We start from the raw sequence: 26,153 nt of genomic DNA, 5'->3' as shown, positions 1-26,153 counted from the left end.
CTTTGTAATGTTTGATGCAGACACGCCGACGCTGACGAAGACTCGGATCCGAGCGTGTCTGTCTCTTGGAGCGATGGCTAAGTCTCTGCACGACCGAAATCTCACCGAGTCTGATCGCATCGTGGAGAGAATCGAACACTGGTTGGACCACCACAAACAGAGTTAGTAGACTACTTTTGACTGTTATTGTGCCTTTTATGAGAATTAAGTCACGTTTTGGATGAAGCATTGATAGTGGTCAGCTCACCCTGTTGAACTCCCCAGCGATCACATGTGTCAAAGCACGTAACAGGTCCATAAAGAAGACTCGTTTGCTCCGTAAATTTACAAAATCAATGAATTTCACTTTTGACCGTAATTTGAGCTTATTCGTGGCATATGCAAAACATTATAGAAGTTACTGATGTAAGAGCAAGGTAAACGTGACAATTTAAGATATTTATTCCCTAACAGACAGATCAATGGAAATCGTGAAGCCAAGGCGGAAGCGGTCAATCATTCAACACGATATACCTGCGAGAAAGCACATAGAGACTAAGACTATTCTAATCCAGTCGCTGGGAAACGCCGGAAAGACGCGTTCATTACGTCACATCCGGTCATATATGGAACCGAACGGCGGTGTAACGGCGTGGAGAAGGGCTGCCATTCATAGTTTAAGGCACTTCACATGCAAAGAAGTTAGTCAAACTCTTTAAGCCCCAAGACAGATATTCAAAGATGCACTCTTACTCAAATTTGTTTTAATTGACCAAAAAAGATGAAAACCTATCGAAAACAATGATTCTTATGAAGGATACCGTCCTTAATTTTAAAGAAAGGTGCAGAAAACATGGTAATTTTACCTTATGAGACGATAGTTGATCATTGTAAATCTTTTAGGAATCACCAATCATTTAATATTTGTGCATTTTTAGCCATTAAATGCACAGTTATAATCTTGTTATTAGTATTTAATAGTTTCCATAAATGTATTTTTTAGTAAGAAGTTAAAGGCTATACACTCAAATTTTTTGTTATACATGTATATGTACTCATTTTAAATATGAGTTTCTCTTTAAACATTGCATTGATTGACACTTTTGTTGATTGTTACTAAGCATTAGTAACACTAAACAGACAATCATTTCTCAAGCACATTTTCAAATGGTCCGAAACTTACCCAATTTATAATAACTTTTCATTTAAAGTAACGAACTGTAAATTGTTCATGCAGGTATTATTCATACTGATATTCTAATGTACATGTTTCGCTTTAGACCATGTGCCTCTGGACAAGTTCGACGTTAAACTCTTGGCTACTGGGATTGTCCATATTCTTACCGTTTGTACTATTAAGATACAATTATTTAGACGTTATTTTAATCACGATCACAAATTAATAGAGCGCCGAAGCCTTGGTGAAGAGCGTTATCCACGACAGCGACGAGGTTGTTCGGCAAACTGCGCACACTGTGCTGACTAAACACCCGAAAGCCACCGACAAGAACTTCACTCTGCAACAGGAACCGGAAATAATCAGGTGAACAGTCAATGATAATATTCATGACTAGTTATAACATCATTTATACGATGATTTCAAACGGCATTACACCGCTTGTACGAGGGATGCGTACGTTTACCCATTAAACACTATATGGTCGCCTCTGACAGCTTCAAATATAATATACTCTCCTATTTGATTTCGTATGCTACTGTTTCTGTAAAATTTATACTTTACAATTGCATTACCTTACAGTAAAACCTACACGTACCCGATCGTGAGTCGAGCCAGGAGAAGCCTGCTTCAGACGTTGGAGCAGGGAATCCATGTGACCATTAAGCTTCCCGGTATTGATTGGTCAAAAACGCTTGGAAACAGCAACATCGGCGCCAGCTTCGGGCTAACCATTAGAAACAATCTCGACCTTCAACTTTGTAAGGGAAATAGAGGATAAGTGTCATATTCATTTTTATAAATGTTCCGTCTGTGGATGGTGCTTCATTTATCAAGGATTATAATTACTTAATACTTTGATTTGCAATCAATAAAATAATATACTATCCAGGTTTAATCTGTATTATCTCTTTATTAATTCTTCCAGCATTGTTGAGCGGTCACTTCATGGTTGACGTGTATGATAAAGCCTGGGCCGAGGCCCACGTGGGGATGATCGGCTTCGAGGTGGATATTGTGAAGGCATTCGTCTGTTTTAAAGGTCATATTAGCTATGACCTAAACGTTCTCAAGGTACAGTGTGTCAGGTTGTCTGTCGTTATCTTGGCCCTTGGCATTTGAACAGTGTGTCCCCAAATAGTATCATAGTAAACATTTGGGTACTGGGCGTGTAATGTTCTATTGTATCTATTGTATATACTGAGTAGATTGCTTGCCGTAATGTTGGAATTGTGTACCTGCTGTGGTATGGTTGCACTCAGGCATTTGTAAGTTACAGTTGGATAATATTTTAACAGTGATACATGTATAGCAAGATGGCCGAGTTGTTACGATTGTATTGACTGGTGATTTATATAGGTCATGTAATAGTACGTATTGATAACTTAAATGGGTTTTCTGCTTTGCTGCTTAGTTATGCATTTCTTGCTATACATGTATCACTGTTAAAATGTTTAATCCAGAAATATTTCTGACATCGATTCGTCAAAGGTTTACTTCCTCTTTCACTGCAGGATTTCGGTATCAATAGTCTGTCAGACTTAGTGCACATTTTTGACAAAATCGTCGCCAAGATTGTGGATCCTATCAAAGATGCTTTAAACACATTCAGGGAAACCATTACCAACTTCAAAGGTAACAGTTTGCAACATTTGGCGCATATATATTATGAAACGATATGGTTTCGAGAACAAGCCAAAAAGACGTATGTATTTTAAAATTTGCAACCTCAGCACCGAATAATAGTAAACTGGACCTTTATTGATTATGCATGCAGATGGGAACAGTTTAACCGAAACTGTCAATACCTTAGTCCAAATTGTGAAGCACCTACCAACGAAACTTGGCGATGTTGCTACCGGAATGAAAGAATTTGTGAAGGATTTATTCAGTATAAGCGGCAACGCTGTCATTGACGAAATTAAGGCCATCGTGAAAGAGGTCAGAGATTTCATTGATGGAATTTCCCAAGATGCTCTGAAGTTTTACAACGTAAGGAGTTGTATTTAATAATTATGTTTCGCATATATTGTTTAATGTCTGTTGTATATACATTAATAGTAATAGGATAGTAGTGATATATTTCATATAATGACACTAAGCTGTTAAGCTAGGCACTTCAAATTTACCTTGTCATGAAAGAGTGAGCAATCACTACATTCATTTATCGGCATGCAACTGCCTAATGTTAAGGATAACGTTATTATAAAATGACATTTTACTTTTATTTGATTCTTATTTCATGACATGTATTAACATTTACTGTATATATTGCTTACAAACATGTTGATGTTGTTCGAGACCCAGTAACAGCACATACCATTTGTTGATATAATCATTATTTCACTGTTTTCACTTTATTTTCATCAAAGTCATTACAGACATTGAATCTTGAGATATGTTGTCTACTAGAATTTGAACTTGGTTTTGTAAAGACTGTATTGTCATTTCAGGAATTTATCGTATTCGTATCGTAGTCACAATTGTTTCTGTGAAGCTTGATAAGTTCATGATTTTTTTGCATATATTCCAGTTAGGAACGTTTTTTTCCGAATTCATCGATTTGTGACGACGCCATCGTAAACTTCCGCTTGGCTTTCTGCCAGCTCGCCTAACTTTTTGTTTTGGGTGTCAACTATTCTGTTGTCCCCCAGTTTTGCTTATTATACTTACATATTTGGGCTGGCAATGTCGGAAGAAGTATAGAAGGACCGGATCGTACAGGTCGCATTGTTATCTACTACTGGTGTTAAACAAAATGCTTGTTTAAAAGAGTTAGTTTATATCGAATTACTTATGTACCTGAACAATATTTTCCTTTCACGTCCAAGGATATCGTAGATTCTGTAACAATGGCCCTCCCGTACATCATTAAAAAGATAACGGACGCATTCAACTCAATCGTTGAGGCCGTTGTAAAGCTCTTCACCAATCCCATGCAATCCATCACTAGCATGTCAACGGCTGTAATTGAGTAAGCTCTGGCTTTAAGTCAATATGTATATTGTGAAATTTTTCAGACGAAGAACAAGTAAATATGTTGACGTTTTATATAAAAAGTAACAAAATTATCATGAAAATACATGTATTTGGTAATTTTAACGCGTTTGTCGTATACACTAAGATTGACGAACTGTTATATCTATTTTAGTATCAAAATGGCGATCACAATGGTGGTTGATGTAAAGAATAAAATTGTTCATGCCTGTATGTTTATCAAAGGTGGGTACTATTTAACACGACATATGTATCTATATGTCAGTTATACTTCTAGAAGAAATTTGCTTAAGATTTGACAGTCATAGATTAATGTTATTTTGGGGATTTGTTTGTGTATTTTTTATCAAATAGGGATATCAAATAAGACTAAAAAAGGGGCACGAGCAATCCTAGTATAATAAGACCCACGCGGTCAACGATCAAGACATATACAATGCATGACCTTTATGGTCCAAACTATACTTGCTCACACATATAATTTGAAAAGCTGTTACTGATACCGCTATTTTAAACGCCATTATAGTATTTGGGATTATAGAGATTTAACTGACATTATGAAACTAATGAAATTTGCATTTGCACTGTTATTATTCGTTTATTATGTTACCACAATTTGCCAAACATTTCCTATGCCATATTGACACAGGAAGGGTCACTGAGTGGATATCTATGGCAAAGAGAGTTCCATCGATTCTGAATCGCCTGAAGGAAACTTTCAAGAAACTGACAAATTCCATCAAAAACGGTGTGAAGGCAATTGGGAAAGAAACAAAATCACTTGTTAGTGACGGCGTCAGTCAAGTGGTATGTATAATTACAGAATAAATTTGAATATTGCGCACATTTTCGTCTTCAATATTGTAACTAGTATAATAGTCATGTTATTTTTTGTTCCATACTTATGTGAAAAACTACATAAACAAGCTCAGTAGCCAAAAGTTTAAACATAAACCCCTTTTAATGGCACGGGGTAAACGCCAAAGACAGAACATAAAAACAAAAAATCACAAACTAGAATCATGGAACAACAGCACAAAACTCCACAAACAGCACAGTGCATATATACTATATATAAAAAATGCATAACCAATGGCGAATGATTTTATCGATATCGATTTCCTCAAGGAAAATTATTCATTTTCAGAAAGGATCATTACACGACCTTCAAAACGACCTAAAAGCTAAATGGGACTATGTATTCAAGCCTCTTCAAACACTGATTGACTTTGTGATACCTTTTGTTGACATATTCAAATCCATCATGGACGCAATACATAGCATCAAATCAGGATATACGACGTTAAAAGAGAAGTAAGCATAATAACAGAAATTCAGACACTTACAAAGTCAGTGTATGCCTTGGTGAATCATACGATAGTTTGCGTATCACAGTCGTGTATTATTTTAAAGTTCACATAATAAAATTAAGCCTGTACAATAATAAAAAAGCCACTTACTTCTTACAAATGTTAGCTTCGAGATCAGCAAGTCTTATGTGCAGAAGGTGTTCGGACCGAAATTTCATCGCGATTTCCCCACAACCCGTCGTGAGAAATTTGACGACTGTCCCAATGGTGTCTGGCCAACCACAGCTAATGTGGCCTATGACACTACCGGGGTTAACCTCAAACTTGGCGTAGGCCAATCGGTATAGTTTAGTTTATAAATGTATGTCTACGTACTAGTTTTCGTGTTGGAGTGTTTGCAAGTACAAACGTGAGGCTAAAAAAAACAATGTCTGTGCTTCGATACATGGCTTTGAATTTGGTAAAGGTAATTTGCATACATATATGATAACAACTGTACCATGTACGTGTATCTTTACTTTTATGAGTAATGAAAGGCAATTTTCTGATGGTGAATCCGTATTATTGTCATTGCTTATAATCGTATGCATATGACACTGTTTTACAGATAAAGATGCCAGTAAACGGAATCTTGAAAATATTCAAGGAAGAAAGGAAAGTTGTAATTCAACCGAAAGACCCTGAGTTCGTTGCTTTAGAAATCGTGATCGAGAATATTGACGCTAACCAATCAATGCAGGGTAAAAGTGTTGATGCGGGTGAAAAGATCGGCAAAGCTACAACTGCTCGCTCTTGCAAACCGCAAAAATTAGATATTGTCGTGAAGGAAGCTGCAGATAAATCGCAGGACGGAAACCCGGCGAATACAGATAAACTGCCTGAGATTACCATAGGCCAAGCTAAGCCTCTGAAACAAAGCGACTGGCTGTCAACCAAAGAGTCTGAAGGGAAAAACTACATTCACGTGTCAGTCCGTCAATCCCAAGGACATGCCATACTTCCGGATGCTGATTACGATTACACTGACCCTTCACTGTTTCTGGACAGACTTGTCCCTATTCCGAAATGGATCCAAGAGTGCAATGACCACGAGTTTAGGTATGCAGTAACCATCGAACAAAATAGTTAATCCCATGACATCTTTGTGAACTTGAAATAAAACTGAAGATTAAAATAATTATATTTGTTTTAGTTCGGTGTCAAATCTTTATGTATTTCACAGAATGCAATATCTATACAATGTATATATAACAATCATATTTTACAGTTTCTATCACAATTTCAGATATATTGGGCAGACCTTTGAATCCGGTGAGTCAGCGGAGGGCGAGGATCCCGATGTGAAGGAAGAGCCAATCAGCAGAGGTCAAAAACCAGAAAAGGGCGCGCTTGAGGAAACGAAATATAGACCTGAAGACCCGGATCTTTATGACCCCTTGTCCTGCAGTGAAAGTTTCAAGGAAAGCTTGAAGAAACAGGCAAAACAGTTCGCAGAATTCTTTAAGACGGCTCTATTTGGAAAGAACGGGTAATGAGTTTATTTCATACCGCTTATGTATTTATAGGTACGGTGAAAAATATACGTTAATACATAAATGCATATTCAAATAAATACTTTTCAGTATATGATAGTACTATATTAATCTGTCGTTGTGATCATTCAGCCCAAAAGTACCAAACATTCTTGAAATTGTTGATGTAAATGGAAAGACGGTTGAATGGATCATAAACAAATTGAGTAACACCTCAGATATTGGAAAGAAATTCCACAGTATTGTGCACAGTTTGGCATGTGCAAAAAGGTCGGAACCGTTTGAGGCAGCTTCTACGATGACAACGAACACAATGCTCACGTACCTTAAGAATAATGATGCAAATTTTGAGTTCAGAGGGCTAGACATTGGTCTATCAGAAACACAAGCAACAAGAACACATGGTGATACTTTGAAATTCGGAGATCCAGGCCAATTGGCACTTACTATGGCATCTTTACCAGAGAAAAGTAAGCTCCTGGAATTATTTGCATGCTATTCCATGTGAATAAAATGTAATCAAACCGTACACTTACCATTATGATACGAGAAACACACTTTTTTCAAAAAGCCCATTGTTTCTTATTATTTATGCAAAAGTTATGTGTTTTCAGTATACAATAACATTTGTCCTTTAGTTGTCATTGTTCAACACTGCCTTTTTGATTTCAGTTTGTCCCGGATTTATGGATAAAATTGCCAAAGGATTCGGCAACATATGTTTTGTTCATGACGACTGTTTAGGTCTAAGTTGTAATGTACCATTGTCCTCACATGCAAAAACAACACTAATACATGCTTCAGTTGCGCTGAAGCCTTTAGACATGACAATCGTGGTAGAAATATTGAATCACACTCATACACTTCGACCAGATGGTAAAATACATTAATTTCAAAGTATTATGAATATCGACGTTTTACTTATAACTATCATATGTTTTGTTTATTTCTGACATGTTATTATCCAATAGCTGTGAGCGATCAATCAGACTCATTTACGGTAAACTATATAAAGATTCAATTCACGCTAGACTCTCTTGGTTCACAGGTACGGACGTTAACATAGATCTTCTAAGTAATCTGTTCGGAATGAATCTATTCTTTGTGGGTAATGTGCGGTTAGGTGAGGGTACAGTTCAACTTACAGCAGAACTCAAGCTGTGTGTGGACCTTTTTGCAGCGTGCCTTCCGCCGATTGAACTGTTTCATGACATACCTTTTACCCCCAATAGCATCAGACGTAAACGAGGTATTTTATGTGAATGTATTATATAATAACACATTTAATCGCATATACATATGGTTCGCTCTGTGATATTTAATATTAACGCCACTTGTAATTGTAACCTCGAAATGCATCTACACCTGCACTTTGTACCATTCATATTTTCATAAAAGATAATTCTAGTCCGCCCACGATACTATGCAACGCGGGAATAGTTTTAGTAGTCGATATTAGTGTGTCATTAATAAGTATTAAGTTCTTTTGTTAAGTTGCAATACTAAGATTTACCCTAACTTGCAAGTTAAAAATCCCCATGCATTGCCTATTAATACAAACATATATTGGATAAACCGTAAAATACCCATTTATCTATAAAACGTTGTATAACAACGAGCCTTACAACAAAACAAGCATACAAGTAAAGAAAATAAATTGAAATGTAAGATAAGATCATAATGAAAACTACAGGGATTAGAATAGCAGCCAAAACAAAACGATGGGCCTGTTTAAAAAAGGAAGTGTATGTTTTTGTTATGAACTTTACCTTTATAGTTTAACTCATCTACAATGTAACATTTTGATTCAACCGGAAAACGGCTATGGGGTATGTGTTAGCTTTAAAGGTTTTAAAAAGTAAGTAAAGATGTTTACAATGTTTTAGTTAAATGTTCCTATGGCAACATTCTCTAGAATTAGTAAATATATCAAAATATTTTTTTAAGATTCTTAAAAAAATATGATACCTGATTTAAATTATCAGCAACTGCAGTGTTTCCGCCGGATGTTCAGATTTGGCAACTTCCGGTTCCAATATTTATGATGCAGCTTAGCGAGTTCGGCCTTATGAATCGGGAAGTGACTCAGACTCTAGAACAAGTCAGGCATACAGTCCTTAAGGAGGTACACAAATATCTGGCTCATTTTGCTGCGGGATTTACATAATCGAGTTTACATTTTAGTTATATACTGTTCAATTCAGCAAAATTGTTTGATAGTAATGATCGCTGATGTTATTTGTATTAAAACAATCATAATTAAGTTCTTTTTTAATTTAAAACCTACGTTTATAATTGAATTTTTTATCTCAATAACATAATTATTATACATATAAATTGGGATTCGCATGCTATACCTTACCATTTACTTTTAAAATCAAAGCTAATGAAAGAAGTACGGGCCAAACTTGCCGATGCAGCAACAGAGTTTGCAAACAATATAGACTTTTGTGTAAGCGCAAACATTCCGGTTCCACCGAAAGATATACCGTTCTTCGAATATAAAAATCTTTTCCTCGTCGGTCCAGTCCCACTGACTCTTGGTAATATGAATAGATATATATATATATATATATATATATATATATATAACGTTACATACGTTTTGCTTGGAATGATGTTTATTGCATATTCTTTAACAAGTTGGATTTAATTTTAAATCATATTTGTATACAAACACAAGGTCATAGTTTCTAGTTTCAATTAACTAAATGAAATCATATAAACATGATCGCTTAAATAGGCAACATAACTGGATACGACATATTTGTCTTAAAATATAATGTTGCTAAACCCTGTACTAGAGGGCATTAACATCAATGACATTAAAACACACACTGACTTTTGAACGTTCGATATGCTGTGTGCTTGAAATAGATATATCGATAATTTGAAGATGTTTACACCTTGTTAAAGCTAAATCAAATCAACGTCTACTCTTGCGCAATTCAGGGTTCGGAGCCGGAGGTACAGTTGGTCTCGGGGTCAAGGTCGGATTGTGTGTGGTCAGCATGACAACACAGGTGAGCATGAACATTCCGTTTGAAACAAAGCCTATATTTGATATCGTTGTTAACCAGCAATATAGTAACATTAAATTAGTGTCGAGTGTATGTGCAATCTGATGCAGGCGATATACTGTAACTGCATATTATAGTTATTTATCTTTTAATTGTTTCAATTAAAATATCATTCAATTTGCAATTACACTCTTAACACGAAACTAAATGTATGGTATTTTCCTTCTATACTTAAAGCTGACCCTTACACCATGGGTGGGAGGGAAAGTGTGGGGCAATGTAAGTGTTGACATTGGGTTTGCCGAAGGCGGTATTCAACTTGAAGGTTATCTCATGGAGACAAAGTTTCCTTTTCTAACAGAGCTTGTGTTCTCCAAGTATCCCCTGGACGTAGGGTAAGTACATTGACAGTAATATTCGGTCTTAAACGACCGTGTTAAGACGGTGACTTCAGGAAATTTTGGTTTGAAATACAAATAAATAGTTTAGAAAATAATTTGTATATGTAGTATACTGCTGGCCAGGTCTTTTCACTGATAATTTTCCAAGTGAGAAGAACAATAGTCTATTTTCACTAGGGCAATTATATACCAGACCCAATTGATAACAACAACCTGTAAAATATATATGATTTTTCGTTCGAACAATGCAAAGTGAAACATTTTGGAAAATATAATATTTATAATGTATTTATGTAATATGATATGATCCAAGCCGGAATTCTATGGATAAACTTAAAATTAAAAATGTCAAATTGGTTACAAATGGTTGCAAATGACATTTCTCATCATAAGCTGACTTCAATTAAAAATAGAGAGTAAAAGGAAGTAAAAAATCGTGTTTTTTTATTTAGAAGTTAAAAATGTTCATTCTTCAATAGTTTAGATATTTATTGTTTACATCGATCAAGCATATCCATGGTATCATCAGATTTTATGTTTAAATAAAACTAGCCATTTTGATGGAATAATTTACATTTCTTAACAGAATACAGTAAGAAAAAGAAAGCAATTTAAACAAAACTGTACTACAAGCGTAAAAGTAAAAAAGTATAAAACCTTGCTCGCGATAGCAATCATTCCTACACAACGAGTGTGTCAATGCCAGTAAAACTCATGGCACATTTCCTCGATACATCTGCTTAAATCCCCCTCAAAAGGTTTTCTCATGTTCAGTACTCATAGGCCATTTTTATGTTCGTAAATATGATGGCAGTGATGCACGTGCTTGCCGGGCAATTATGCGAGACTCCAGAATCGCCCTCACTTGTCGTGATAATCTCGTCGTTAGAATGAAAATCATTATTATAATTGCAGCAACAGATTTTTATTATAAAATGTTACTGTACATAGTAACACATATATGTATTATTTGAAGTAGATTCCATAGGTCAATTGCAAAAACAATAATTTATTAAAAATACCTACGTGTTTGTGTTTATGTTAGAGTTATGTGGCTATTACGTGCTTTCTTTTTTTAATAGGGCGAAAATGGATTTAATTCTTACCCCATTGCGACTTAAATTAAAGGCATATGCAAAACTCAACCTGCTATTTACAACAGTTACTGTGTTTGAGGGAACAATTTGGGAATACGCAGTTCCTTCAATTAACAAGAATATTTTCCACAAAAAGAAACTAGACAATGACCCGTCCCCTCCTGATATTCAGCCTTTAACTGTTAATGCACGCAGAAGACGTTCCGGCTCAGAAGGCTGTCTTGTACAGCATATTTACAACCGCCCTTATTACGACCCGGCGTTTAAGTTAGAAATGTACGCACAGGATGAAGTCAGTGAAACGAAGCTGTTTTACGCAATTGGTACACACAAAGGAGGCACAGATGTGCAAGACTGGACTGATATGGGAGGTAACTCTTTAATGGTTCCAGCAAAGATTCCGGGAGGTATTCCAATATACTGGTCAATGAAAGCTAAGAATAGCCAATGCCTTGAGGCTATTGTACAATGTTCCTTAAACACCTATGACAGCACACTAACAGACGGCAGAGTAGAACATGCATACATGTTTTCATCCCATCCTTCAAAGGTGATCGCTTCAGTTGTAGCTTTTGATGACAGTCCGCTCAATAAAGTACATTATAAGGCAGTTGGATTTAGCCCAGGAAAGTTTGGTTCCCAGTTTGTGGGATGAGAAGAAGTACGTTTGGATCATTCATCACCGAGACAAGGCGTGTCAGGTCAACTGAAACATTTTACTCATCCGAGAGAAGGAAAGCTTGTCGCTTACATTTTACAAACCACGAAGGTCCGGACACCAGAACTTTGCGCCCTAGCTTGCTTAGCGTACGGATACAACTGTGTTTCATTTGATTACGAATACCATTCGGAAACATGTGACTTGCACGACATCGTCGAAGGGGCTAATGCATATTTAAGAATCAGTGGAACATACAGCAACTATGAGCGTCTTGGTATTGGGTACCATGTTACACTAGAGTATGATAACCTGCCATTATCACACGGTGCGCAGTATTTTGTTAATGTTCAGGTCAACAACGTTCTGGGCTACCAAGCTTTCCTTATTGGCGAGGGAACCCTCGTAGATTTTACCCCACCAGAACCAGGCCTGATTATGAATAACTTGACGGACAACTTCAAAGCTGACAGGTGCAATGCATCTGTTACACAGCGCTGCAACGAAGTCACATGGAAGGCCAATCACAGGTACTTTTATAAGTTTCTTAGTTTAAATGTAATTTACAATACTTTCCAAGGCAGCTTTTGGTTCGTTGATTATTATTAAGTATATGCTTAAGCCGCTGCTTGATGCGGTATTGGCACTATTGCACCTTTTTACTGGTGTCAATGAATAGTTTCTATTGTTTTTACACTTTGTTTTAATATTATGCATCAAACGGAATATATGTTATTATGGAAGAAAGATCCGTCAAAGGCACACAATACACCAGAAGTCTGAGAACGACATTCTTGGTTCAACTAAACTAATCGTTATTTTATTTTCAATATTTTTTAAAACAAAGAAAACAAATAGAAATATTTACTGGAACATGTTGGGCAAACGCAATGTTACTCTTTAATAATTCCAAACTGTTTGAATATTGTATTCTATTACAAAACTTTTGTTGACGGTCTTTGATCAGCAACATTGTTTACTTTTACTTGTTCATTGTTTTATTATACTTCAGAAAGTTTTATCCTTGACGGTTCTGGGAAAGGAACAATAGTTTAATCAGCTAGTTCAATGTTTCATGCTTTTCCTGAACTATCATTGACGGTCCGGGATAAGCAGTTTAACCCAGCTTGTTCAATGTTTTATTCTATTCCAGAACTATCGTTGACGGTCCTGGATCGGGAACAGTGTTTAACGGACATGAACCACTAATAGACGAGCTCTATACCCTTACCAACCACTACGTCGCAGGTAACAGAAACACTACACGTTGCATCCATTGCTAGTTAAACGCCGGAATTGACAGTCCGTGTGCCGTCGCCTTACGGAAGACGGTTATAAAAATTGTCTAGAGTACTTTTAATCTGTTATTGCTTTAGCTGCAAAAAATGTATGCTATGAGGTTTGCTCAATTAGAAACATGGTACACATTTCCTGAACGGGTACTTGTTGCTGAAATAATTTAATAACAATAACGTAAAAACACATTGTTATTCTTTTCTATTGTTCAAACCATCAAAACAAGATGATGTCAGTTTATGCTTATACATTTTAAATATGCTTTACATGTATTTTATACTCTTCTGTGGTTGGTTTGTTTCGTTTTAGCTAACTGGAAGGGATTTCGCGATGATGAAAGCGGTATTTGGGGGCATACATGGGCAGTTGGGAAAAACATCTGCAGTTCTGATGTGATCAATTTTGAGAACCCATATGCCCATCTGACGGACAAGAAATTTTGGACAGATTCAGCATTTCACAAGGGCATACACCTTCCCGACGGCCGATACTTTGTCACTGTTCAAGCATTGAACGGCGCAGACTTGGGTGGGTCATTAGTTACAACAGTTTGCCATTCGACTCCTTTCATCGTCGACACTACGCCGCCAGTTTTCCATAAAGTGACAGACATAATATATGATGAAGACTTTGATTTGATTGCAATATATTACAATGCCACTGATGAACTTAGTAAAATTGCACACGCTGAATTCGGCCTTGGGAAAACGAAGTATGACGTTCAACTGAAGCCTTACGGGCTGCATGCACCTATGGAACGAGAGGACCCTTTCGTAGCTGTCGAGGATTTAGGGCTACAGGAGGGTGTTCCAGCATGGATCAGGATCAGGGTTACAAACAATGGTAAGCAACATTTGTGGATGGAATTTGTTGGATTACATTTGTTTTTCATCATTATTTCAACTTGTTAATGCATATGAAAACTCCAGAATCAAAATGTATAAAATGTAGACAAAATAATACATATTAAGCAATGTTTAGTTTATTTTGATGTCACTGATGTCATTTGATGTCCATTTGATAAAAACTGCATCAGAATGTTCATGCTCTTTTTTAAGTCGAACTATTCACTGCGGGCCACGGCGAAGAACCGATTTTAATTGATAAGTCACCGCCAATACCTGGAAATGTTATGGATGGAGATAGTTTGCGAAAAGACAGACAGTTTCAAGCAGACGACCACATCATTTGTGCACAGTGGATTGATTTTTACGATCCAGAGTCGGGCATTGATAAGTAGGTACTTGACACATAATATTCTGTAGCTGCGAAATATATTATAAAATAACACTAATAGTTCATGCTTGATTTTAAAGTTCAAGAATTATTTCCAGTTAAGAACGCTTAATGCGCATTTATTTTATGTATCAATTCATGTCGGTATGCATTGTAAACCAGGTTTTTGTGGGGTGTGGGCACATCACAGCAAATGGATGATATTGTGGCGTTCCACAATCTCACACGTTACGACAAATCCAGCTGTTCGCCTGCCAACCTTCAACACAAGCACATCTACTACTCCACGGTGTTAGCTTACAACAATGCTCTCAATTCAAAAACATCGAACAGCTCTTCTGATGGAGGTATTTTCGAATATTTTAACTGGCATAAATAATTACAATTAAATTGCAGTGTCGTTACTATTATGACGTTGTATATTTTCACGTCAATTTTCATATTAATTAATGAAAATTCCTCGGAGTGTTATATAATATATGCAACAATTTCAAACAACCACTTACAATACAATCGCAAACCTAATTTTAAATATACATCAGTATTTGATCCGGTATGGCGTCGTCAGCATAAAATAACGTTTTAATATATTTTTGATAGATAACTGGTGTTAAAAGTTTGTGTAGTGTCTCTTTTAGTATTAAGAGCTGTTAATTATAGTATATTTATTTATCATCACCTATAACTAAACCTCGTTTCGTTGTATTAGAAGAAAAACACCGGATTTATAAAACTAAACTTTCTTTTATGTCTTCAAACAGTGCTCGTTGACATAACACCCCCGCTTGCAGGGAGTGTTGCAGATGGGAAAAGAGGAGACCCGGCACAGAAGTACAGTTCAGAAACGGTGTCAAAATTTGCAAACTGGCATGGCTTTCATGATCCAGAGAGCGGGATACAAAACTACAGAGTTGACGTGTTCATAAACAATAAACACAAACAGTCGTTCGAGACAGGAGCTGAAGACCAGTTTGAAGACCATACTATTTCAATGGAACACAGAGATAATGTTATCTTTAAAGTTCACGGAGTAAACGGTGCTGACCTGGAGGTAGATGCAGACAGTAATGGTTTCCAGGTTGACCTAACTCCTCCCATAATGACGGAAATCTTGGATAACGACAATGGCCAAAGTTACCAAAGTGACAACTCGTATCTTAGTTTGACATGGAACTTCGAAGACGAGGAATCCGGTATTTCACTCTACAGGGTCACCATATATGAAATTATATTTGGTAATAAACGAAAATACTGGCCGAAACTGGAACAGTTCAATGAAACAAAACCAATATCTGCCTATAATGGATTAATGCATGTATTGCTAGATAATCTTTCGTTAACAGATGGGTCCAAATATTCATTGCATGTCTCTGCTCTAAATGGTGCGACATTGTCCACATCACATGAAACACAAGGTTGTACAATTGATACAACTTCACCCGAACGTCCAAACGTAAGTTACATTTTACCATATTTCTAATTAGCTTGTTTGTTTTAATTTGTTTGATTATGAGATAAATAGTATCGGAATTCACCTGTTTGATAAATGCTTCCATTTTGTTTTAACAGGTACACATAGGTTTGCCAAAAGATGATGAAGAACTTGATGACGATGGTAACGTTGTTCACAATGACCAGAACGGGATCCGTGTAAGCTGGAGCGGCCGTGATCCACAAAGTGATATTGAGACGTTCTTTGTTGCCGTAGGGACAGAAGCATCTCCAGAATCAATCCTACCATATACTAATTTCGGAAAGAAAACCACTGCATATATAAACAACATATTCTTTAATCCATCAGAAGGGAATGGTACATCAACTACCTACAAAGTTTATGTTAACGCTACAAATGGGGCTGGCTTGACATCTGAAGCAGGTGAGTCGAAACCCATATTCGTGCACAAAGCAAATGTTCCTGGTATTGTCTTTGATGGAAGAAACCTTTACGAAGATGAGGCGTTCACAATCGACCATACGTCCATTGCCGCGTCTTTCTATGGCTTTGAAAGCGATTCATGCGATATTATAGGTTATGATTGGGCGATAGGGACGACAGAGTTTGGAACGGACGTGCTGTCATACACTGATTTTGGTGTGGTTATGAATAATAAAAGCCACGGACAGTGCCAGATCCATACTGAATTGTTCGAAGACGTCACGTATTACATCTCTGTTCGCGCAGTTCTAGGATGTCACGAAGAATACATTGTCTCATGTTCGGACGGTATTACATTAGATCGCATTGCTCCAGCTGTAACATATGAAACTCACACTGAAGCAGCGATTACAACCATCAATAACGTGATTTATCAATCGACGACGGACTCCCTTGGCATCACCGGTAACACAGCAGATAGAAACGGTGTATCGTTAGTCGAATGGAGTCTTGGAACACTTCCTGCCCTTGATGACAAACATCAAATTGCTAGAGATTTGTCAGCACTGACAAGTGTTGCAGCTCTCGTTCCCGGCGAGGCAGTGTTCTTAACGGCACATGCTGTTGATAAAGCAGGGAATCAGAAAGTAACATCGTCACTGCCATTAATTGCCGATATAACATCTCCAATGATGAAGGAATTTGACTGCACCAATTACATCTCAACACGAAGAAGCGTGGTTACCTGCACCTGGCTTACAGTGATTGAGGAAGAAAGTTTAATAAGTGATATAACGATATCAGTGGGTTCAAACAGCACAAACTTTGACATACTGGACAAGTACGTTATTCACAGAAGCGTTTACAGCTTTACACGAGATCTGTTTGATCACATTAAACACATGCCAAATATGACATGTGTTTATATTTTGGCCACCGTCAGCAATGTTGTTGGACTGTCGAAATCTTACGGCTGGGAGGTTATTGTTGATTTAACACCACCTACAGTGGACAGCCTCGACGTGGTTACAAGCACGATTCCAGGTGTCATAAATGATGCTCATCAGCAATGTCAGCTACCAAGGGGATATGTTGAAGTTAAGGTTAAAAACTTAGAGGACAAAGAAACAAATATCGACGAAAACAGATATGAACTTGCTATTGGAAGTTCAGTGTATGGATCAGATTATTTGGCATATACGGCAATTGAAAAATTTGCAGATGGAATTTTCTTCATTGACGGATTCTTTTTGCCATCTGATGTAACTTTCTACGCAACAATGAGAATATACAACAAAGCAGGTCTGAAAACGGAGGTTTCGTCCCAGGGTGTCGTTGTAAGCCAGACGCCTTATCTGACTGTCAAGGATGGTGATCAAGACGAGGATATTGACTACCAATCATTACCGAATTTGATACAAGGCACATGGAAACATACAGACGCCTGTCCAATTACCGAAGCAAAGTGGTCCGTAGAAAACCTAGCCGGAAAGGTCTTGTTCGACTTTATTCAAATACCGAATGCTGGTCATGCTTTCTTTAACGATGAGGTTAAATTAGAAAACGGCATGAAATATATCGTAACCGTCCAGACAATAGATGCACTCGGCAGGAAAAAGGTGGCACGGTCTGATGGGGTTTCTATTCGAATACAACCTCCACTTCCGGGATCCGTCCGAGATGGATTGGATTTAGATCTAAATTATCAGTTTAGTACAACTGAACTTTCGGCAAATTGGGACAATTTTGGTGATGGGTCTCACGATCCGACTCAAACAATAACTAGATACAAGGTTGCCATTGGAAACGATAGGCGATATTCAAAGACACGTTCGAATATTCATTACTTTGTATATGTTGGTTTGAATACTTCTTATACGTTCACAAACCTTAACCTGACGTCGAAACTTGTTCGCTATTACATCACGGTTCGTGGATTCAGTCAAGCTGGCGGATTTATAGAAGGGTACAGTAATGGAATACGTGTTGGGTTTGACGATGATATAAGACCAGGAAGTATTTTAATTAACAAATACCAAGCTTCTACAAAGAAAATTGCAGTTTCTTATAAAGGATTTCAGTCTGATATTGCAATAATTGATTTCAAAGTTGCAATAAGCAGTCACAATGAGATAATTGCAAACGATACAGTAAAATGCGTTGATATAAATAAGAACTCATCCATGTACGATGTCAGGCATTTAAAAGGCTATGGATTGAACGAATATGTGGAAATTGATGGCCTACAATTAGTACATGGTGGATTGTACTATGTCACAGTCGTAGCTGAGGACGAAGCAGGAATGTGCATTGCAGTCACGGGAGGTCCTATTCTAATTGATACCACTCCGCCGCAAAAAGGACAGTTGCTTATTAATGGTATCGTTCCTACAACGGTTGTCTACCTAAGACTCCACTCAGAAATGCATGTCGAATGGGACGGATTTGCGGATGGAGATTCAGGAATTCGATCTACGCATGTGAAATTATTTGAAAGTACAACATGCCTTAATTTAACACTAACAAGTGATTTATGTAACCTCATAGATGAAAGTCTTGTTGCGAATGACACAAAAACAGTCTTTTATGAGCTTGACTTACATTCTGAAAAGGCATATTACATTGGTTTAGAAGTCACAAACGGGGCTAATTTGAAAACAACCTCTCAGAGTTCAGTCATCCTGATTGATGAATCCCCACCTTTATCAGGTGAAATTAAGATAACGAAGGACTGGAAAAGCGTAACAACATTCCAACATTCAACTTCATCGTTATCAGGTTTTGTCCCTATTGCTATCACTGAGGAAGATTATCTGTGTCCAAATCAGTTAAGGTACTTTCCCGTTCATGGGTCGGAAAGAATGACCAATATACTGGATGAATTTAGCGATGACTTTTTAGTAATCAATGCCACCGGGGCATACATGGGGATTGGTTACAACTCAGATCTCTCAAAAATGACGAGGACTGGTATTTTATCAGAAAAGATGCCTTTACAAAATGGAAACTATACAATAAGCATAGGTGCTGCTACCGGAAATAACATTATAACGACAGTTGCTATAATGACCGATCCAGTTGCAATTTCATATACGGTATCAGACAAACCGGCCGAAATATTTTTTTACTTGGATGCTTTCGAGAACATAACTGGACTTGAAGCAGATCAATCCACTGACTTTGGAAATTTGAATTCATCTGCAACAATAACGAATCCAATACCAGGAACGTTTAAACCAAATAATGAAACAGGACAAGGTACGGCTGATTTTGAGGCAGAGGAATACGGCTTTGGGATTCACATTCTTGGATACAAATTGGGCAATAATGAATATTTTCACCATGTCTTTTGGGCTAAAAGCAAATATAAAACAGCCAGTAGATGGTTTCAAACGACCACATATCCAGATCAAATAAACGAGTATATAGTAAACGTCAGGAAAAAATCTGAATTTCTAACCGAAACTGTAGATCTGCTATTGATTGTTAACGGTGACGAAAAGGTAAGCCTGTCGGGATTCAATTTTTATGGAGATGTAAACCTGGCAGCGCTCACTTGGATTGAAGACAACTGCATGCCGCCACTAGATATCTACAAGCCATTTTATTCCGACGCAGTTTTACAAGCAATATATATACCAGATAATCGTGACAAGCTGTGTCACCATGGAAGAGCATTCTATGACGGACAAAGCGGGATAAAAGAATTGTGGATTGGTGTTTCTGATAATATCAAGAAGATGGGCAATATTCTTCCTCTGTCTTTGTTTAAGACATTTTGCTTTCCTTGCATTAAACCATGTGATCATCTCTGCCGTGAATTATGTACAGATGAAAAACTTTCGAATGGTTTTAATCTTGTTCCAATTGAACTGACCGGGTTGGACATGGACAAAGTCGATATAAATTCTACGTGTGGAAATATTACGAGTAAGGTATCCTGCAACAGTACATCTTATTATATCAACGCAAAGCTTGTCAACTTTGCAGGAAGAGACACTGCTGCGGTTTCAAATGCTATACAAATTGACACAACGCCACCAAAATGCTACTATGTTAAATGTACTGATCCGGAATACAATGTAGACCAACCGACAGAATATTTAGGCTCAAGCTCAACAATTGGGGCTTATTGGAACTGTACAGAAATGGAAAGTCTAATTGTCAGACATAAGCTTGAGGTTGTAGACATAATTAATAGCAACATTGTAATGAATTCCACAGATGTCGGGCTTAAAACCAGAGTACGCTTAAATCTTCCAAATGGTACGTTTGAAGATGGCAGCGACTATGCAGTCAGATTGACTGTATTTAACAGTGCTGGACTAACGTCGATGTCGTCATGCAAAGTCCATGTTAACCTTTATCCGCCAGACGTATCTGCAGTTGATTCGGAACCTTTATATACGGACGGAACCACATTGGTTGATATGTTTTATTGGACTGATTCCCAAACCCAGATCGGTATTCACTGGTCTGGAGGGACATCCGATACAGAGTTCTATGGTAAGACACCGTTGTTATGAGTAGCATACTACTTACGGTTCAATTTCGTTGAATACTGCATCAAATATAGATGTTTTTGTTTTTCGTTTCGAACATATATATTTATGAGAGAGAGAGAGAGGAAGTGAGAGAGAGAGAGAGAGAGAGAGAGAGAGAGAGAGAGAGAGAGAGAGAGAGAAGAAAGAGAGGGTTTTGAACCTCTGTAAGAAGTATTTTAAAATTAATACGCATTGGCAAAAGGAAAACATTACTGATATGATTGTTTTATTTCTGTACATGTAGAATGGCAGGTGGGGACAAATCCAGATGGATCAGATTTGTTCCCCTCGTCAAAGGTAAGCATGGACTCTACTGGCTCCGCAGCCATTGTACACGGCAAAGTCCATTACAACAACAAGTACATCAACAAAACTGTGTCTGAATATCGCAACATGACCAATAAGACGTTGGAACAAATTCAAAACCTTACTTCGACCAGTGAACAGGAGAAGTCGTTCTTTAACATGGAGCCAGGAAGATGCTACTATCAGTCTCTATACGCGCGGGGATATTCACACCTTACTAGTAAAATCAAGGAGAAGAATATTTGCGTGAAAAGTAGGTTTTACATTTGTCATTATGATTACTGTACTATGTACTTACACGAACTAATTATACTTGTAATGTTGTATTAATTTCTGTTGTAGAATTAATGAAAGAAGTGCTTTGTGTAAACTGTTAAAGGTGTTATAATGTATTATGTTATAATCTAAAAAAGCATATACGTATTCCAACAGGACCTGGTGATGCATATTTGGATGGAACTAATGGCAAATCGGTTATGAGGGCATACAAGATGAAACCGTCTACATCTTGGGTCACATCAGAACCTACAGCAACCCCGGATATAATTGTTGACGCACGAAGTAAGTACAGGTCCATTTCCAGCTTATTAATCCAATTTCATATTTTTTTTATTAAAGCACATTTTTTTTATACTTTATTTATAAATACTCGATGATATTGATAGCTAGATTGATTAAGCTTCTTTTAAGACTTCTTACCTGAAAGAATCGAAAATTGTGTATACAAGTACTAAAGGTTAATGAAAGTACAATATTAACATTATGTGTTCAACTGTCTTATTAAAGGGACTGTACACCAGATTGGCACCAAAAAGTTTTTTTCTGTAACGAATCTCAGAACAATTATTTAATAATTGGTTATATCACGTGATAACAACAACTAGCCAATCACATAAAGGAATGAATTCTACTAGATAGACATACCTAGTAAGCTTTTTTAATGAAAAATACCAAAACAATTGCGAAAAATAAATTTACTGTAAACTATGTGGTACTTCAGTAAGTTAGTTTCAATGCATTGTACACATCGATACCAAGTTTATGTCAGTTTCCGTCAATTTTCTTTTTTTTTCGCAATTTCATCATACGGAGTACAGCCCCTTTAATTGTATGTGTGTATCCGATAATTATATAAGTTAAATGTTTTCATGTAAGAAATATTTGCTGATAACATATTAGTGTATGTTTATTCCAAAGGGAAATGTTTAGTTTTGTTTCGTATGGATGGTCTGATACAGAGATGTATGATATATGATTGTTATACATGTATGAGTTGTATTTGTCCCGATTTTATACAATATATGGTCACGTGGTGTACAAATAACCTACCTAACGAGTACCATTTGGCATATCAAGTTATGCTAGTACATTGTTTATTATAACGCTTTTTTGATATAATGTTTTTATTATATATTATTATATATATATTAAAAACATCTCATTCGTCTTACTCTTCTGTAACAAAGTTAAACTAAGTTATCTCCGATATTAGTATTTGGAGGCGGCTTGACAGTAGGGACAATCACGCAGTCGGACCAGGAGGACGTCTACGGCAGCGCGGCCACGATGGAATACAAACCATACATTTCCAACATACAAACCACACTGGAACAAACATCGAGACTCTTGCGGAACAGGTTAGCTCTCATTTAGATATCAAAGAATGTATTAAAACATGCAAGTAAATTGTGAGGTAAGATGGTTTAAATACATTTTCTTTTTCTAAATGTATTTCAATGTTTTATTCTGAAAGCTTTATTTAAGAAATCATACAGAGTCCTCGGGAGTAGTATGTACTGGAATGTTAAATCGTTCTTATTCATAACCCCATGCACTTGTTTTGTAATAAATAATTTATAACGATTTTTTGTGTTAGAATACAATGTCTTTGCAACGTGACGTTCTTCGTGACACCGTCGCCGGTTGCCGAGGTAACAGATGTCGCTATCAACTTGACAGTGCCAGTTGGATGTGAGAAGGACTCGATGTACCAGCCTGCCCTTATATATTGGGACAAAGGTTTAACACTTCACATAGTATTATGTTTTATAGAGCTTTTAAATAATTGGTCATGCTCCGTATTTGCGATAAGTCCATTTTGTTTGTAAGTTGGTTGAAAAACCGGGGTACCCGGGGAAATATCGACATTTGCTTGTTTTGCTAATGTTGTATCTGCATCGTAATTTAATTAAGTTCGTTAAAGTATAAAGACCAGTACTACGTAGCGTTGCCTTATTTCAATTTCACCTCAATTCCTTCAGATGCAGACCAATGGGTCCATATCGACGAAGGCTGCAATGAGCACTTGTCGGCAATCGTCCATTCGTCAAGATATAATTCAACGGTTTGTCTAAATGAAACCAAAAGCAATCACAAAATTTATAATAATATGCGCAACACAAAAAAATGCATTGCATTTTTTTGCACAACACTAAATTATATTGCATTAAAATAGTATACACATTTTTTATCAAAACGATAAATTACTTCATTTACTTAAAAATGTGTTCTGTTTTTCTCGAATTTTGCTATATGTAACTAACCAACACCGCTGACAAATTATAAGCTTAATTCTGTTTGTTTTCATACCATGCATTTGTGCACCTTATATTACAGATATGTGGTTCCACGGATTCTTCCGCTAGAAAACGTCGTGAGGCATCATTTGAAATCAATACTCCAAGACAATACAGTCTTGTTAGAATAGCCAAAACGTACCAAAACTCACCACCGAAAATTGTCACGGACAGCGTTTACTTTATTGAAGACGAAACGGGAGAATTTGACATTGAAACATCTGATGCAGAAAATGATGTTCTCAGCTATAGAATTGTGGACAAGCCAAGCAATCTTGACTGTAATATAACTTCAACCGGAAATCTAAAATGCATTCCTGAACCAGACTTTTATGGCGAGGATACAGTTACGGTTGAAGTCACTGAAACGGGGCTTCCATCTTTTGAAGAGCCTAACTCAGAGAAAAGGACATTAAGAATTGTCATACCAGGTGTTCCAGACAAAACTGAACGTTTCTTTTTAGACTTGAATGAAACTTGGCATGAAGAAAAACGACCATCCATGAAACATACAATAATAACAAATGCAAACCGGTCTTCTTCACTTTTTGTTGGAAAGATCATTCTCGCCGACGTAGATGGCGGGGAAAAGTTTACAAATATTCCACGATTTACTTCTCTTGGAAATTCCACATTTTCACTGAATGCCAGTGATCTAGAATCAATTCCATTTGAAAACCACACTAACCAACATTTTCAGTCAAAGGCAGCCTACGACGTTGATTTTGAATTCAGCCCCATCCTTCAAGGAAAAATGGTCCTAGAATTTATAGCCCAGACAGAGGACTCCAGTTATACCCCCGGGGTAACGATCAGTGTGTTTGTCTTGGAGAATCCTTGTATCCATGGTACCTGTAACCACTCAACACTGGGAGAGGAGGCGTGTAATGACACAGCCCGCTCTGATTCGTTTGTTGGGTATGAGTGCGTGTGTTATCCAGGTAAGACTTAGATACAAAAACATGTTAATCTCTTACACTGTGCTCCTGTTTTGCCATTATGCTTTTATTGATTATATCTGTTTAAATAATTTAATTTGATTTGTTTGTATTAATAAGTATTTCAAATATTTATTTTTATTTTAAGTTATAATTTAAACGTAAAACAGTAAACTATTTATCATGAAATTGAAAACATCAAATTGGTCTCAGATTCAAAAGTGTGTTATGAAGATGTAATACAATCTATTATTATACTTATCACAGGCTACAAAGGTGAGTGGTGCCAAACGGAAATCGACGAGTGTGCACATGAGCCCTGCTCCACCCTGTACGATTGCGAGGACCTGGTCAATGATTACGAATGTAACATCAACATACCTAAGCTGATGGCGGTCATCATTTGTCCTCTCCTTTTCATGATACTGGTCGTTTATTTGCTGAGGAGACTTTTGATGAAAATCAGATACATGAAGTTGTCCAGGAGCAGGTAAAAATAAAAGGATCCAATCAGTATAGATAAGAAAATGTATAAATGTTCTCTTTAGTTTAGTTCTAAGGGAAATCTGGAAAACTGTATATTTCCTAGGCAGTTAACCCAACATTTAGAATTAGATAGTATAAGATAGTTTAATGCAAGTGCAGTCTGTCTTTTTGTTTTATGGCCATCAGCTTCTTAAAAGGGTCTTCGTTAAATGTGTGACTACTGGGCTAGTCATTGCAGTTTCCATTGTTTTTCTGTAAGGAAGTGACGTTTTAGACACTTAGTTTATACTTGTTTTGTTATTTAAAGAGTTGGACTGATGGATGAAGGTTCCCAGAAAATCTATGAAGCTAGGGAGAGACCGCGAACAGCTGCTTCTATTTCCCTGCAATACACTGAGGCCACAGACGTGGTGGCAAACACCAAGTGGCAGAATAACAGAGCATTTGAACAAATGAACGAAAGCACAGCCAATTCGTGCTTTGGTCCAGGCATAGCATTGCCTATGCACCATCATCAAAGGTTCACTGAGGAAGACTGTTCCTCGAATCATGATATATTGGCGAAATTTCTTGCACAGCCTCAGTCAAAGCCGACCTAATATTTCGCTGAAGAATTGAACGAATCATCTGGAGAGCGGCTAAAGTCCTTCCAGGCTATGAAGGAAGACGCACCAAGACAAACGTTTGCGGTTGAAAAACTCTTCGATGAAGAGCTTTCCTCGAG

At 37.0% G+C, this 26,153-nt stretch overlaps 1 protein-coding gene across 1 annotated transcript; it reads left to right on the top strand.

The window, feature by feature from the left end:
* The first annotated feature begins 58 nt into the window (after positions 1–58).
* Positions 59–26,153, top strand: LOC128211156 (uncharacterized). The gene is given in 36 exon segments (XM_052915611.1): positions 59–161; positions 454–680; positions 1,386–1,522; positions 1,739–1,917; positions 2,085–2,230; positions 2,671–2,791; positions 2,934–3,148; positions 3,988–4,130; positions 4,308–4,378; positions 4,803–4,960; positions 5,301–5,467; positions 5,630–5,804; positions 6,071–6,561; positions 6,749–6,991; positions 7,128–7,465; positions 7,668–7,871; positions 8,044–8,244; positions 8,981–9,120; positions 9,379–9,538; positions 9,948–10,018; positions 10,253–10,410; positions 11,499–12,701; positions 13,325–13,419; positions 13,777–14,310; positions 14,526–14,703; positions 14,866–15,050; positions 15,465–16,156; positions 16,273–21,085; positions 21,368–21,682; positions 21,862–21,990; positions 22,922–23,066; positions 23,306–23,448; positions 23,691–23,773; positions 24,046–24,946; positions 25,211–25,433; positions 25,737–26,153. Coding segments are annotated over 36 exon segments (13,764 nt in total). The 5' UTR covers positions 59–73; the 3' UTR covers positions 26,029–26,153.

Source organism: Mya arenaria, chromosome 12 (assembly GCF_026914265.1).
Source record: "Mya arenaria isolate MELC-2E11 chromosome 12, ASM2691426v1".
In the NCBI taxonomy this organism is placed as follows: Eukaryota; Metazoa; Mollusca; class Bivalvia; order Myida; family Myidae; genus Mya; species Mya arenaria.
This window is presented reverse-complemented; position numbering and strand designations above follow the sequence as displayed.